The sequence below is a fragment of the Lagenorhynchus albirostris genome, chromosome 7 (assembly GCF_949774975.1).
Source record: "Lagenorhynchus albirostris chromosome 7, mLagAlb1.1, whole genome shotgun sequence".
Lineage (NCBI taxonomy): Eukaryota > Metazoa > Chordata > Mammalia > Artiodactyla > Delphinidae > Lagenorhynchus > Lagenorhynchus albirostris.
Window position 1 is genome coordinate 35,813,422 of NC_083101.1, and position 14,875 is coordinate 35,828,296.

The following is a 14,875-nucleotide window of genomic DNA, read 5'->3' on the forward strand; positions in this document are numbered from 1 at the left end:
TCCCCGGGAGCTGCCAGTGGAGAGGTGCCCCCATCCACACGGGCGCCGCCCCCCGGCAAGCCCCAAGCTTAGGCCGTGAGGAACCTACTCGCCGGGACTCGGCGTCCACCCTCAATCCTGACACATCCAGACCCAGCAAACGCAGCGGGGCGGGGCTGGGCTTTAGCGGCGCCTCCAGAGGAAGGTGCGGTGCCACGTGTGCGCTGCGCGGACCCCAAATCCTGCGAGTCCAGCTGCGGCCTCAGCCGCTCCCAGAACTGGGCCCCCAGCTTTAGGGCGGGGCCTCTTTCTAGCTACTTGCCTGGACGTCGGTTCCCACCCGCCCTCAGAGCAGGCTCCATCCCAGAGCCACAGGGCCGGAGTCGTTCCCCGCTGCCTCTCCCAGGGCTCGCACAGAGGGAGGCCCAGCGGCGGACCGCGGTGGTCCAATCTTTGCTGGATTCCGGGCTGGGGGTCTCGGGTGGCGCGGGGCCGAAATCGAGCCGCAGTCTTGGCTCCACAAACCCTGGAGTCTTCGGGTGTTTCCTGGCTGAATAGCAGAGCCCGACCTAGGCGCCTCGCCTCCCGACGTCGGCCTTCCCAATCCTGGACTGCAGCGTCTTAGCTGGAGAGAAGCTCGCAGCGTGCCTAGGCCAACCCCTTCTGCGACTCTTTTCTTTTCCTGTCACTCTCTGTTCTCGGTTTCTGCTTTCTCCCTCTCACAGAAGGCCAGAGCGCGCAGGGGCCTTGGAGGAGCCTCCTCACCAGCCCCTTTCCTGGGTCTTCAGTCTGACTTTCCTCACAGTCTTTTCTCTCTCTCTCCATATTTCTCTATAGATTCTCCCCGCACTTCCTCGCCTTTTTAGCCAGTATGTCTCTCTGCCTCTCTGAATTTGTCTCTCTTTTTCTCCCCGGTGTAGCATTAGACAAATCCACGTGTATCGAGGTTGGAGAAGTTCCGGCAACGTGGACAGGAAAAAACAAAAAGCCTTATTCTATCCTTGGGACATTTCCGGTCACTACACTTCGTCTTCCCCTTGAAGTGGTGCCAGCGCTGGTTCAGCCACGCAGGCCGCTGCTATCAAGGCGCCGGCTCGCTGGCTCTCGCTCTCTAGCTGTGTAGGCGTATGTTCGAGGGTGGATTTGTATGTCGATGGTTGCAAACTAGGGCAAGTTCTCCAAACCGAAAGCTGAGCAGAGTTGGGTTTCTAGGATTCTAGGGCTGCGGCCAAGTGAGATGGGGGATTTTTCGGGGGTTCCAATGCCGATCTGCGCCTAAGACTCTATGCGTTCATAGCCCCTTGCCCAGTATCTCTAAGGTCGCAGCATCAATTCCGGGTCCCCCGAAGAGGTTCGACACCTTCTCTGCATCAGGGAGCAGCCCCTTGGTCCAACGCTGCGGGAGTCCAGGAGGTCCGAAGCACGCTGGCCAGGCGCAAGGGGAGGTCAACCCACAGCGGGCAGGGTGGGCAAGGGGATGACGGTTGGGCCTGGATACCCCGCGGGGGGGGGCTCTGTGAATTCTGGGCACTGGCGCCACACGACCGGCGGGGTTATGAGTAAGGGCGGGCGCCCCCTCGGGAACACGTATTTGTTTCGCGTTGGTCTGGAGCGCCCAGAGTACGACTCGGCCGCGCGGGGGTCAGGTATTTCCGAGCACCGCGAGTCCACGGGTCCTGGTGCTTGGCCTAATCCTCTGCCCTTCCTGGGTGCGGACAAGAATGAAGAAGTGGCCGGTGTCCCCTCCCTAATCCAAAAGCCTCACAAAGCCAAACACACACGCAAAACTCACCAAAGCATCCCACAAACACAAAAACTAAAGCCAACACACGAAAACATAAACCAAAACCCCCATCAAACGCACTGCTCATAAAAACAAAATCAAAATCGAAGAAAACAAAACCCATACAAACACAAAATTCACCTAACTCAAAACACACAAACGACACCCACTAGTACAAAATAAAAACACATCAAAACACCACGTAGAAAGAACAGCCTTCCAAACGACACACAAAAAGCCTACAAGGACAAAGTACAACACGCACACAAAATCAAAACAGAAGACAGAAAAGACCAAGACTCACAGAGCAAAACCCGCTAAAATGAAATCCACGAACAACCAACACGCAAAACACCCGAAACAAAACACTCACATGGATAATGAAAAGGAAACAAACAAAAACAAAACAAACCCTCTAAATAGACAAAACAAAACAAAACAAAACCCCCAAACAATTCCCGTCCCCAGCCCGGGATGAAATGTCAATTCCGGGAGGGCTTTTTGATCTCTAGGCGCGGACAGGCCGCTCCTCCTCTGCGCAGCCTCCCCGCGCGGGCTAGGCGGGAGGGCGGGAAGCAAGGGCTGGGGCCCGGTTGCGGAGGAAGAGTCGAGTGCTTGGAGATGGCCAAAAATCAAGTCGCCGGGGCAGGGACCCGGACGCATAGGCTGCAGGAAGAGGCGGCGCAGCGGGACTGCGCAGACTACTTGTGGGGGGGTGGGGGAGGGAGCCGCCGGGGAATCCACAGCCAAGTTTCCGATTGTGGCGAAATCGGCTCAGTGGATAAGCGATGTCCGGTTCCCGAGCCCCCCGCCCCCTTTTCTCGAGCCCTGGGCTCTTCCCCCAAGGTTGCGGCCCATCCTCGTGACCACCCCCTCCAAAAAACAAACAACACTCTCGCTGAGGACGATTCACTTTTCGAAACTGCCATTGTCCGGCGGGCCAAGAGTCCTCCTGCGGATCTCTCCCCCGCCCTGGAGAACCTTGCCCCTGCGACCACCCCGCAGCGGGGCCCCACGGGCTTCCAGTGGACAAGCCCAGCAGCTGGACTCGGGACTTGGGAGGAGAAAGGGGAGGGAAGTCTTGAGCCTGGGCCGAAGAGAGCGGGCTGGACATGCCAAACTTCTGCGCGGTCTCTCTGATTTCCCCTCTGAAGTCAAGTCTTGGGGCTCGGGGACGCCTTAACGTCTCGGGGCTGGAGGGCAAGGGGATTCCACTTATGGGCCGGGGTAAGGTGTCCGGGACTCATGTCAACCTCCAGGACCTCCTGAGAAGGTTCTGCTCAGCCCGGGTGTTCCAAAGCGGAGGCCGGGATTTTATCTCCAGCATTTCACAGCTTAACCTCTGTGCTCGGGGCCAGGATGGGACATGGTGTGTGGAAAGGCTCTGGGGCCAGGAATGGTACCTGGGCGCTCTAGGGTTCTGGCACTGCCCTGGAGTCAGGGACACAGCAATAGTAATAATAGAGCTGCAAACTGCGGTGGGGTGGAGTGGCTGAGAGCTCTGGAGGGCGGACGCCGCCCTAGGGGTGAATCTGAGGAAACTGGAACGCCCCCCTCTATGCCTGGCAACACGGCTTCCCTCTACACTCCTTTCAACTGCACCTGCTTGGCAGAGTGGTTAATTTCTTAAAAAACAAAAACGCGGCCTGCACCCTCTTACGTGGCGGGGTTTGCACCTAAAGGGGTCACCGGCCTCGCGCACAGAGCAGAGGGCCGCGACACCCAGACTCAGGGATTTGTAAAAGGTGCGGTCGCGACGCCAGGGGTCCCGGCTCGCCTGCGGTCGGCTCCTTGCCGTTAGAACGCAGGCTAGAGCTCGGCTCCATCTGAAGCCGTCCGTCCCTCCCCCGCAACCCCCTATAAAAGTTCAGGGCGGCGCAGCGGCAGCATTGCTGCTCTCCCGGCCTCCCGCACTGCTGCCGGCCCGGCCCGGCCCGCCCCGTCTGGCCAGCTGAGCAGGCCGGGCCGCAGAGCGCGGACACCCTTTCCCAGCTCGGGGCCTGCAGTGCGGGGAGGCACGCTGGGGGCGCGGCGTGTCTGGGGACATCTTGTGATGTTGGCGAGAACAGGACATGATCTCACATGGCGAGAAGCTCTTTAGTTCCTTAATCATTTCACGGTGCCTTCGGACGCTTTTTTTCCACCTAAAACGTTTAGTTTCAGCTCAGTGATCAGCTACCCCAGCTCGGCGGGGGAGCGGAAGGCTTGAATTATTCCGACCTGCGAGCGGCCCCTGAGACCCCCCAAAAAAAAAAAAAAGCACCAAAAAGTGGAAACTTTTTTTCCCTGTCCATTACATCAAGTTCTGAAAAATCAAAATGGATTTAGAGAAAAATTACCCGACTCCTCGGACCGGCAGGACAGGTAGGACCGCGATACGGGCTCTAGGCGTGCTAACTCAGAGACCCAGCCGGGCACTGGCCCTCAAACACTTCGACCCTGGGGGAGGGGGCGCGTCTCATTTTCGCAGGGATTGACTGCGCGACTGTCTGCGGCACGTTTCTTTTCTCCAATCTGTTCACACACTTCTGCATCAGTCCAAGTGTTTGCGAGTTTGCGTGTGTTTTTCTCTATTTCTGAATGTTTATGTGGATGTTTATCTGGGAGTCTGAAAGTTTGTTTGGGTCTGTGTGTTTACATAGGGGCTCAGGGTGTGCATGAGTGACAATGAGCTTGTGAGGATTATATATATATATATATATATATATATAATCAAAAATTTTGAGTGTGTGTTGAAGAATCTATGTGCCTGTGTATATGTAGCTTTATATTCATGAGTCTGTTAGTATGTGTTTATGAGTTGCTGTTCCTGGGTACCGTTCTTTTGAGTAACCAAAATGTGTGTCTATGAGTGGCGTATACATAATTTGGATGAGTGTTTGAGTGTACATCTACTCCTTTAAGGGATTGTGTTTCCCCGTCACATCCCAAGTGATTCTGGAAGTGAGAATAAGATGGTTACACCGACCCCTCCATTTTTGGATTTCAACAGCTGTTCACTGTGCACACGCCAATGTACACAAAAGTGCCTGCCTCTAGGCACAAAGATGGGTCTGGGACCTGTGGGGATCTGTTGTACTAAGTCTGCCATCAGTCAGGCTCAGGTTCCATTCTGTTGAGAGAACAGGAGTGAAGGTGTGCAGCCCTTCGTTGTGTGGTACACACTGCTTCCGTCTGTGGGTACTGTTGAGCCTACCATTTGTACAAAAGGGTCTCACGTTGCAGACACAACCTTGGCAGGTAAGAGGAGGCAGCCTACCTGCAGGCTAGTTGTGACATTTCTAGGGACCCCCAGCCTGCCTTAGCTCTTACTTAGACAAGCCTCTGTCACTGGTGTGTTTGTGTGTGCACGCGCGTGTGCGCTCAGGTTTTATCTTGTGGGTGCCTGGAGGAGAGCACAAGTAGGTGGACATGTGTGCCTAACTGGGGCATCCAGCTCTGAACCTATATGCACAGAGGCCTCCCTGGCACAGAGCCTGGTGTTCCTCCCACAGGCCCAGGCAGTGGGTGGCAGGGTGTGTTTATGTCTGAGAGGAGGTGGAAGGCAGCAGGAAGCTTGTGTCTGCCCTGAGGTAAAAGCCAGTTATGGGCACCTCTTTTACTCATTAGGTCAAATGTGCTAAACCCCCATCCAAACACACTTCTGGCCCTGACAGAACTCCCCTCCCCCTATCCATATGGTTCTGTGAGCACCCACCTCTACCCCAGCCCTAAATACAGGTCAAAAAGCAGAGAGAGAGGTGGGGGGTGAACTTGTATCTGAAACCCAGGACCTAGGCATATATGTGTTTCCAAAATCATTACTGAAGAGAAGTGAGGGCAGAAATCTAAGAGGCAGGGAATTGAAGAGGATTCCCCAGGGTAAAGGCACAGGAAAGGGAACCTGGAATCCCCTTCTGCTCCATCCCTACTCTCCCCACTACTCCGCAGTGGGTCACTTAGTAGGTGAGACTCCATAGGTGTCTGCACTGGGGACTAGGGTGTGTGTGTGTGTGGTGTGTGTGTTGGGAACGGGTCAGAGGCCTGTGAGGGTCCACTAGAGGGTCTGCATGGCTGGCCCGGCTGCCTCTCCAGACAAGCTGCCTACGAAGACTGTAATTCATGGCGGTCGATGGGCTCTTTGATTAGTTCAATCGCCTGAATAATCGTTTAATCAATAAAGCATTTCATTCCTCTGCGAGACAGGCCTGGGTGGGGCTGAGGACCCCTAGGCTGGCCAGAGTTTAAAAATCTGGAGAGCCATGCCCCCTCTTCACCGACGGGTTGGGTGAGGGCCCTGCCTGGGAAAGGGCAGTATCTCAGGTAATACTATACTTCCGCCTGTCTGCACCAGCCTGGGCCGGGAAAGAAAAGAGAGCTGAGAAACTGGCCAGGATGGGGGCGTCTAGGTCTGGTTTTGGGGTTTTTGCTCAGGCCTCTCCCTTCTCCCAACTTCAGGACCTTGTATGGGTCGCTTAATGGCCCTTTCCCTCCTTTAGAACTGTATTCCATTCCTTCGTTTGACCTCAGTTTCCCCATCTGTATAATGGGGAAGGCATATATGCCATTCTAAATGTAAGCCCAAGGTCGGTGAGGTTCTACCTGAGCAAGAAGCCACTTAAGGGTATTCTTGTCTAGCCTCTTCCTTGTGGTACCAAAAAAGGAAAAACTGAGGTCCAGAGAGGGGCAGGGACTTATTTGAGATCATACAGAAGGAAGTATGGAGGGCGTAGGACTGAAAGGTAATTTTTCTGCCCTTAAACCTCTCATTCTTGCTGGAAAAGGCGATAGAGCTCCATGCATCCCCCTCCCCCCCACAGCCTCCCTTGGAGGAAAATGACAATTAGGCAAATTAGCTGAGGTGAGGGTTAAGGAGTCCCAAGGCCAGGGAGACCAGGATAGGCTGAACACAGCCTGCGTGCTGGCATCCATTCCCCTAGCTCTGGAATGAGCCTGGTGGAATAATACCCTCTACCATGGATCTTCATCTTTAAGAACCTTGGGAGGTCTCATCTCAGGGATTCTTTTCAGACACATGGGGAAGCTGAGCCCTAGGAGAAGCAGGACTCGCCTTTGGGAGAAGTAAACATAGTCCCAGAGTCCCTGGCCTTTGAGGTGCGCTGGTAATGATAACAAACCCTGACAAAGGCACTTTGCACAGTTCTTGAAAAATCTGGTTAAATTTTCCCCTTTTTTCTCCCACTTCGCCCATTCCTACAAACAGACTTGGGCCAGGCAGAGCAGACCCCTGATCCAGGCGCAGGAATCATGCAGGAATTGGCTCTGACCCGACTAGCTTGTGTAACTTAGGGTCAGTTGCTTTCTCTCTGTGATGCTTTTAAAATGAGGGTGAGAGAGGACCCACCAAGTTAGGACAGCACTGCTAGGGCCTCTCTGGCTTTCTCGAACTGAGCAACCAATCTGAGCCCTGTAGGCCTCGCTTTATCCAAAGCACCAGAAGGAAGATGAGCTGGACTTGGGCTTCGGGAGTCGATTTCAGGCCCAGGGAGCACTGTAGCAGCCCCAACCCCCAGACGCCGCTGGGTGCAGGAGGGGCTGGCCCAGGGGGAGGGAGGGGGAGGCGGGGAGGGCGTGTGTTCCGAGTAAAGCCAAGTTTGTGTATGGAGACCGAGGTGGAGGTGGGCATTCCTCTGAAAGTGGCTTCTCAAACATTATTCTCAATGGGCTTTCTTTCAATAACAAAACTTTCAAAGGCAATTCCATTTACACAAGTTAAATTTCTTTCCGGGGGGGTTTCCTTTCCCCGTCTCCTGCCTCCGCCGCTTAAGACAAGGCCCGGCCCAAAGTCATGCAGAGGAGGAAAGAAAGCACGCGACCGTTGGGCACAGCGACACCCTACCGCATTCAGCGCAGCGTGGAGACCAACCCCCGATAGCCTCTCTCTCCTGGACGCAGACTCGTGGGCTGGTGAGCTTTCGGAGGCAGGACTGAGGCGCGGTGCCCGGCTTGGTCAAGGAATCGCTGTGTTATCCCGGATAGTCAAGTAACTTCTCTGGGCCACCATTTGCTGGCCTATAAGGCTGGGTTAGGTGGCCAGGATATCTGATGGTGCCTCTTGGAGTTAGAAGTTCCGGGAGGCCGGCACGCTCAGGCAGCTGTGAATAATCCCATATCCAAAAGGAAACACCCTCTGCCCTGTGCACCACAACGTGAGAAAGGGGGCTGCTCTCGCCGCCCAGGTTAGGCTGCCCAACACCGTCCTGAAGGCGAAAGTCTTCTGTGTGAAATGGGAAGCCGACCTATTCCAGTTCAAGTAATTAATATATGTGGTTCCATTCAACCCTGGCAGCGCTTTGGGGGGATTCGGTCCAAGCCGCACTGGTATCGGAAGGAAAATCGGTGTGTATGGACATATCCTGGCTGGGTTTCCCCTCCACCCCCCCCCAAAAAAACCCCGCCCCATCATCCCAAGAGTGGCTCTGGAGAAACCCGTCTGAGAAAGAGATTTCCAGTTCACAGCGTTTCCTCTACCTGGGACTTGTTATGTGACCTTGGACAGGTAGCCTCCTGTCTTGGCCTCAGGTTTCATATCTGTAAAATGGAGAAGGCCTAGCCTCAGGGCCCTTTTAGCTCTAAGACTTTAGAATCTGAGTTTCTAGGCCTGAACTAGAGCGGGGCTGGAGGTAGAGGTGTCACTGGCTGCGACCCTTTGAGCATCCCCATACTCCCGCCTCTCCGGTGGGAACACAGAGCCGCCACGTCGAATTCTTAGTCCACTTTTGATCCATCGAGCGCCACCGGCTGGAATGAACGCAGGAACCCCAACCATCCTGGTCCCTCTGCGACATTGCGATCCTCCTGGTCCAAGGCGAGGGGAGTGTGGTCGAAGATCAGGACAGGCGGGGTTCCAGACAAAGGAGAGATAACACCCACTGCCACCCCACCCCTGTGCATACGCAGCCTCCTGGGCCCGCAGATGACTTCCTGGGTCTGTTTTCCGCAGCTGTGCCCTGGAGGGGGTGGGGACGGTGTCACCGCCGGAAACTTATCTACCATTCAGGGGCAGCTGGATCTGGGGCAGGAACAGAAGACGGGTCCAAGGGCTGATCCCATGTAGGAGTGTGAGAAATTAGACGGAGGTAGAGAGAAGGGAGACTGAAGTAGAAAACAACCTGGGAGTCCTCCCAGGATCAACCCGTGCTCTGTCCTCCTTACAAGCCCAGAGCAGGCATCTCAGAGCCCTTGCTTTGGTGGATTTATGTTTAATATTAGAAGATCATCACTTATGAATTCGAAACGGTGGGTCTTGGACAACTCCCGTGAGCTGCTGGGACAGGGGAATCTTCAGTTACTATTCCAGGGCGGGACTCAGGCGCACATAGGCTCTCACAGAACTATTGCCTCCTGGGTGTAGAATGTCTGTTGTCCAGTTCCTTTGATTGTGGTCCCAGAGCCTGACACGCCTGAGAAACTGAGTCTCTTTGGCCAAAGACCCTGCCCTTCTGGACCAAAAGAGTCCTGCTAGACATCCACTCATTTTGTCTTAAAAGCGACAAGAACTTACCCAGGAGAGGAAAAGTTGGGTTTTCTCGACGACAGAGCTGCAGCACAGTAGCACCCTTAGTGCAGCTCTGCGTGGCCCTTGCAGATTGAATGCGCCCTCCCGCTTCAGGGACTCTCATTAGCACTGGCCGGGACTGGATTCATTCAGTTCCCAAGAGGCCTTGCTCCGGATGCAGAATTACCCCTGCACACAGAAGCCTTCAGCTGTGCATATCACTAGCCCCCAAAGTGTCTGACAGCTCCTGGTCTGAGGCTGGAAAGAGGGGCTCACGGCTCAGTGCTTGGGCAACCTGGTCCAAAGCCTCAGATAGACCTCTCCCCCAGGAGCACCCTGGTTACTAACTTTAAAGGACTATGAGATTTTCCCCTTCTATGTCTCTGCCTACGGTTAGCTTAGAATTGGGGGCCCTTGAGTTAGAGCAGGGGAGGACGGTGGACAAGGAGGCGGCAGCGTCAGCTTAGTTGGCGCTTGATAAAACTATGAAATATTTCCGCTGGAAGGAGCCTTCATTAAAAACTAGGTAAGCCAACTCTGCCCATTTTACAGATGAGGAAACTGAGGTCAGAACGGAGCAGATGTGCACACACTACGTTTCCATCGCGAGTCTGATAGTGCTTAGATTGAAAGCCTGATCTCTATTGAGCTCCTTGTTTTCCTCCAACATCCGTTGTGTGTGTGTGTGTGTGTGTGTGTGTGTGTGTGTGTGTGTGTGCGCGCGCGCGCGTTTTCTGGAGACTATTTCCCCACCCTCACTCCCCACCCCCCATCCCCGCCTCGGCTGCCCTTAATCCCTCAGGGCATCCCTGGGTCCCAATGCCGCGGAGAGGAGGCCAGGTTCCTGCTGGACCTGCAGCTCGACTCTCCAGGCACTGTGTTGACCCCCTTCCCCCTCCCCCAGTCCGCGCTCCACTAGGCCTTCGCCCCGCGCGTTTGTCAATGAACGTGGCGCCGCCGCCTGGGCCCCGCCTCCCATTCTCTCCCATTGCCCAGGTATCGGCTAATCAGGCGGAGCCCGCCGGTTGCTCAGCCAATGGGGCGGTGTCTCGGGTCAGAGCCGGCTGCCACCGCTCTGACTGGCTTGATGAAGCGTGATTGGCAGGTTAGCCCCCGCCCCGCCCCCGCCCCCGCCCGGAGGGAGGCTGAGCCCCGGGCGGCGCTGTCCACACGCAGCGGGTCCTGAAAGCGGCTCCGGGGCGGCGCGGTGGCGCACTGTGCGCGCCGAACAGGCGGAGGGCTAGCGCCGGCGGCGGCGGCGGCGGCGGCTGCGGCGGTAACGCTGGGAGTCAAAGCAGATAGAGGCTGCATCTCTGCACCGGCAGTCCCGGCGGCCTTGGTCTAGGGGACCTTTCGCTCTCTTCTGTGTCCCTCGCTCTACGCCTGGGGCAGGCGCGGCGGCCGTCCCGGAAGAGGCAACTGAAAGACAGTCGAACCAGACACCCGAGAGAAGGCAGCGGAAGCTCGAAGAGTTGGTGGGTGCGAGACAGATACTCAGGCGAGGAGGAGATCGTCGCTGTTGTCCCCATTCCTGGTCCCGGCGATGAAGGAGCAGCGGGGGCCGAGGGAACTTTGAAGGCAGTGGGTCCCAGGGTGTGAGGGCTGCGGGATCCCGGGGACTCCAGAGTCTTGGCTCCAACCTCAGTGGCATAAGCGTCTCAGAACCCGCCAGGACCCCAGCGCCGCCAGAGAGGAAGTTCTTTGCAACTTCGTCCGAGACGTCGGAGAGCCGGGTGGAGAGAAGCTGCAGCGGCAAGTCCGAGCCCCAGAGACTCAAAGAAGCAGAAAGGGAAAGGATCCGGTGGAGACCGAGGGATCGAGGAGAGACTCCAGAGGCAGCGAGGCCGCGGAACCAGCCTGGCAACCCGCGGGCCTCGCTGCCCCCCGAGTGAATCCAAGGGCTGTGTGTCCCACAGGCCTCCTTAGAGCCGCTCCTACAGGAGGCGGGGGGGCTCCAGGCCGTCCCGGAGACGGGCCCCTAAACTATGCCCCCGAAGCTGCGGGCGCCTTGGCCGCAGCTACCCTGGGCCGGGTGCGGAGCCGACGCCTGAGCCAGCCCGGGAGGGAAGCCACCAGGAGTTGGGCGCACCGCTCCCAGCCGGACTGTACTAGCGCCGTTCCCGCCTCAAGGCGCAGCTCTCGGCGATCTCCGGCAGAGCGGCTTTGAGAGAGGAACAGAAGCTCCAGCAGTGCTTTCTGAGCCCAGCTCGCACAGTTCCCGGCCTGGCGGCGCGGCTCCGTAGCCTCGCTGGGCAGCCCCTTGGCGCCGGGAGGCGGCAGCGTGGGCCGGCCTGCAGTCTGGAGCGCCCCGATGGAAATACACTGTAAGCACGACCCGTTTGCATCCATGCATAGTAAGTAGGCGGCGAGCTCGCTTCTCTCACTCTCCCGCCGGGACGGGGTTGGGGGTGCCGGACCGCGGGCAGGTACTAAGGACGGGAGGACCCAGGACTTTTGTGGCCGCGCAGTCAAGTTTGCAAAGTGCAGGGCTTCCAGGCAGGGGATGTGGAGCAAAACGCCTGGTCGACCCGGCCGGAGCACCTGGCACCGGGAATCCCGCCTCCAGCAACCGGTAGTGTAGGCAGCGAGCTGCAGTCTTTCCGGGGCTCCGGCAGCAACATCTCAGCGTGCCGGGAGATTCCTGACTCGGACCCGGAGAGGGCTTTGGGCCGGGCCAGTTGGAGGGTACGAAGTTGCAGGGAGAGGTCAGTCTGAGTCTTAGACTGCGCCCCACACCCCGATCCCGATGGCGCCTTTTTCAGCGGTGGGGCTGATCAAAACTGGGGCTTGGAGGGAAAGTGGGGCCCCAAAAGTGCCTGTGTACTTGTATGTGTGGAGGAAGAGGTTGAGAGCTAAGCGAGGACACCAGGTTCAGAGCTCCAAAGGCATCCTGGAGTTGAGGAGTGGGATTTGAAAAATCAACGAAGTAACCGTCCCTGAGCTGAGCTTCTGCTTAGAAGCCTCCAGTTCATACAGAGACCCTTAAAGACACAATCAAGTCCTCTTCAGGACACTTGCCTCATGATGGCTTCTCCCCTTAAAAAAAAAAAAAATCAAGACGAAGAAGCCAATTAGTCACCATACAGGCACCCTCGCCTTCTGAAAGACATCACGTGTGTAGGAGACGGGAAGGGTCATTTTGGGCGCAGGCGAGACTGGCCGGCTGCCTGACCCGTCGGGATCTGCCAGTTCACCCATTAGCACACCCTCCTGTGAGATGAGCGCACCTCTCACGGTGAGTTAACGCCGGATTAGATTCGGAGATTTCGAGGAAATTCCAAGTGGAACGAATCGTATTTTCCTTCTGAGCGCTGCACAGCTGGGCTGGAGCAAGGCGCCAGGCTTCGGCGGCATCCAGCTGGGTGCCCAGCTCGGGCCCCCACGGGCCTCCGGTCAGGGAATTGCTTCTGCGCTGGGAGCCCTCCCCAAGGCTTCAGACAGCCCAGGATCCTGCTTACTTAGCCTTGGATCCCCTATTTAACAAAGGCAGCAGAGACCCGGCTGGAGAGAAGGCGAGCTTCCCGGGCGAATGTGTCCGTTTCTGCCCGGGAGGGCCGAATGGCCTGGTAGGCTGGGAAATGCTGATCTAGGCTGCGGGGCCGGCTGCGGGCAAGTCAGTTTCTCTTTGTGTCAGTTTCCCGAGTCCGAGATCATCCACCAAAGCAGCGGAGAGATTTGTGGAGAGAAGCGGATTTCTCGGATTCCAGCCCAAACGATTCCTCACCGTTTGGGGCCTATGCCAAAACGGTTTCCAGTTCGTGGTGACCCCAGCGCCCCCAGCAGCCGTCTCCTGTGCAGACTTAGCCCGGCTCAGGGGAGGCTCTGATCTCTCAGAGTGAGCCAGAAAGCAAAGGAGTTGGGGTCAGTACTCTGAGAGGTGACCAAGCCCTTAGCTTAGTCAAGGAGCGATTTGAGGACAAAATGAGGAGGGCTGCCCTTGCGCTTCTATCCTCGCCTGCAGGGATCCGCTTACTGCCTTCTTCTGCACAGAGCCTGGCGGCCCAGAGGTTGTGCCCCAGCCCTTGGGGAAATCACATCAGAACTGGTGGTCCCATGACTGTGCATGAGGGTGAAGAAGGCAGCTCCTTCCAGGTGCAGGTTAGCCAACCGCTAATGCCTGTCTCTGTCCCTCCTTGTCCCAGCTGTCATCTGCCCCCTCCTTGAGAAGTGCTCCCTCCTTCCGTTTTCAATTTCCCCTGCAGCATGGTGGGGGCTTGGCCCCAGCCTGCCTAGCTTCCAGAGCTGCCTTCTCTGGAAGTGCCGTTGGTTCTGACGCCCAAAGCTATTTGCTTGCACAATGTAGGCCCCAATTTGTTGGAGATTGAGTGGAGGGGTGCACAGTAGATCCTGAGAAGTTGCCTGGTTAGTAGGGGCTCAGACCATGTCCTACCTTCTCATATTCCTTCTTGGCCCTGGTCAGTTTCTTCCTCCAACTCCTTTCCCCTCTCCCCCCACTAGAGGGTGGCTTCTGTGGGGAGGTGGTGTAGGGGGAGGGGCAGGCATCGCCAGGATATGGGCTTCTGAGTTCTGTTGCCTCCACCCCCAGCTAGTTACCAGTTATAAAGCACTTTTATATCCAGTCTCCTCCCCGAGTGTCTTCTAAACTTTCAGCTACACCCATTTTACAGAGTGTGATCTTGAGGTCAGACAGACAAAAGGACTGACAGGAAGTTCACATGGACAAAGCTGGAGGCAGTCTTTTGAGGATTCACAGAAGGGGAGAGAGAGGGACTCAGATTCCAGAGAGTGGGCAGCGGACATCTGGGTGGCTGCACACAAGTGCAAGGCACTATCCGTCTGGTTTAACTATGTCTGTATCCATGGCCCCACTGTCCATGTGTGCTAGCACCTGTCTGTCAGAGAGTCCATTAAGGAGATTTCATCCCTGCCTTTCCTGTGTTCCTGTTTGCATGTTTGTGTGTCCCTTCATTCATCCTCTCTGATGTCAATAGGGGGAATTTCAATGACCCTGTGGATCCTGGAGTTGAATCTACCACTGAGTCAGCACAGACCTTCTCCCCAAGATGCTATGCCCAGGTGTGGTCTTTGGGGCTGTGGACAGGGGGACCCTGGTGGGCAGCATGTCCTTATCAGGGCCTGAGGAGCATCTGTGGAGTCCAGCCCCTTCCAGACCAGAGCCACGAAGGCCCCAGGGGCATCTGCAATTCAACCCTTCTCCCCAGCCCTCCCCTCCTCCAAACCCTGCTCTGTTTGCCCTATGGAGGCGAGGTTGTGTTTCTTTTGTATCTGCGTGTCTGTTTCCTGGTCTTTGCCTTGATTTGTTTGCATCTGTCTCTCTGTCAGTCTCTCTGTAAATTCTACTTGGCCCTGAAAAGTGTAGCTGAGTCCATGTCTTCCCCTCCAGCACCTCCCACATGATGAACCCTCACTCAGCTGGAGTCCATAGGAAGTAGAGGATGGGACTTGGCTTCTCTGAAGAAGTGAAGGGCTGGAGCTGGGGGGTCCCAGAAAACAAAGGTCCCCCTCCACAGATGTCCCCTGTCTTCCAAATGCCCCCATGCTAGGCTTCCTCCGTTTTTCTCTTCTCTCTTATTGCCTCCCACTGTACACCACATTTACCTTTCTTTCCTTTCTCTTCTCCCCGTTCTGGCCAA

General features: G+C 56.4%; 1 protein-coding gene across 1 annotated transcript in view; it reads left to right on the top strand.

The window, feature by feature from the left end:
• Positions 1-11,571: 11,571 nt before the first annotated feature.
• The window catches only part of PAX5 (paired box 5), a 175,652-nt gene continuing 172,348 nt past the window's right edge, over positions 11,572-14,875 (top strand). The window contains exon 1 of the mRNA XM_060153394.1: positions 11,572-11,614. Coding sequence (XP_060009377.1) covers positions 11,572-11,614 — 43 coding nt within the window. The remainder of the gene's footprint in view (positions 11,615-14,875) is intronic.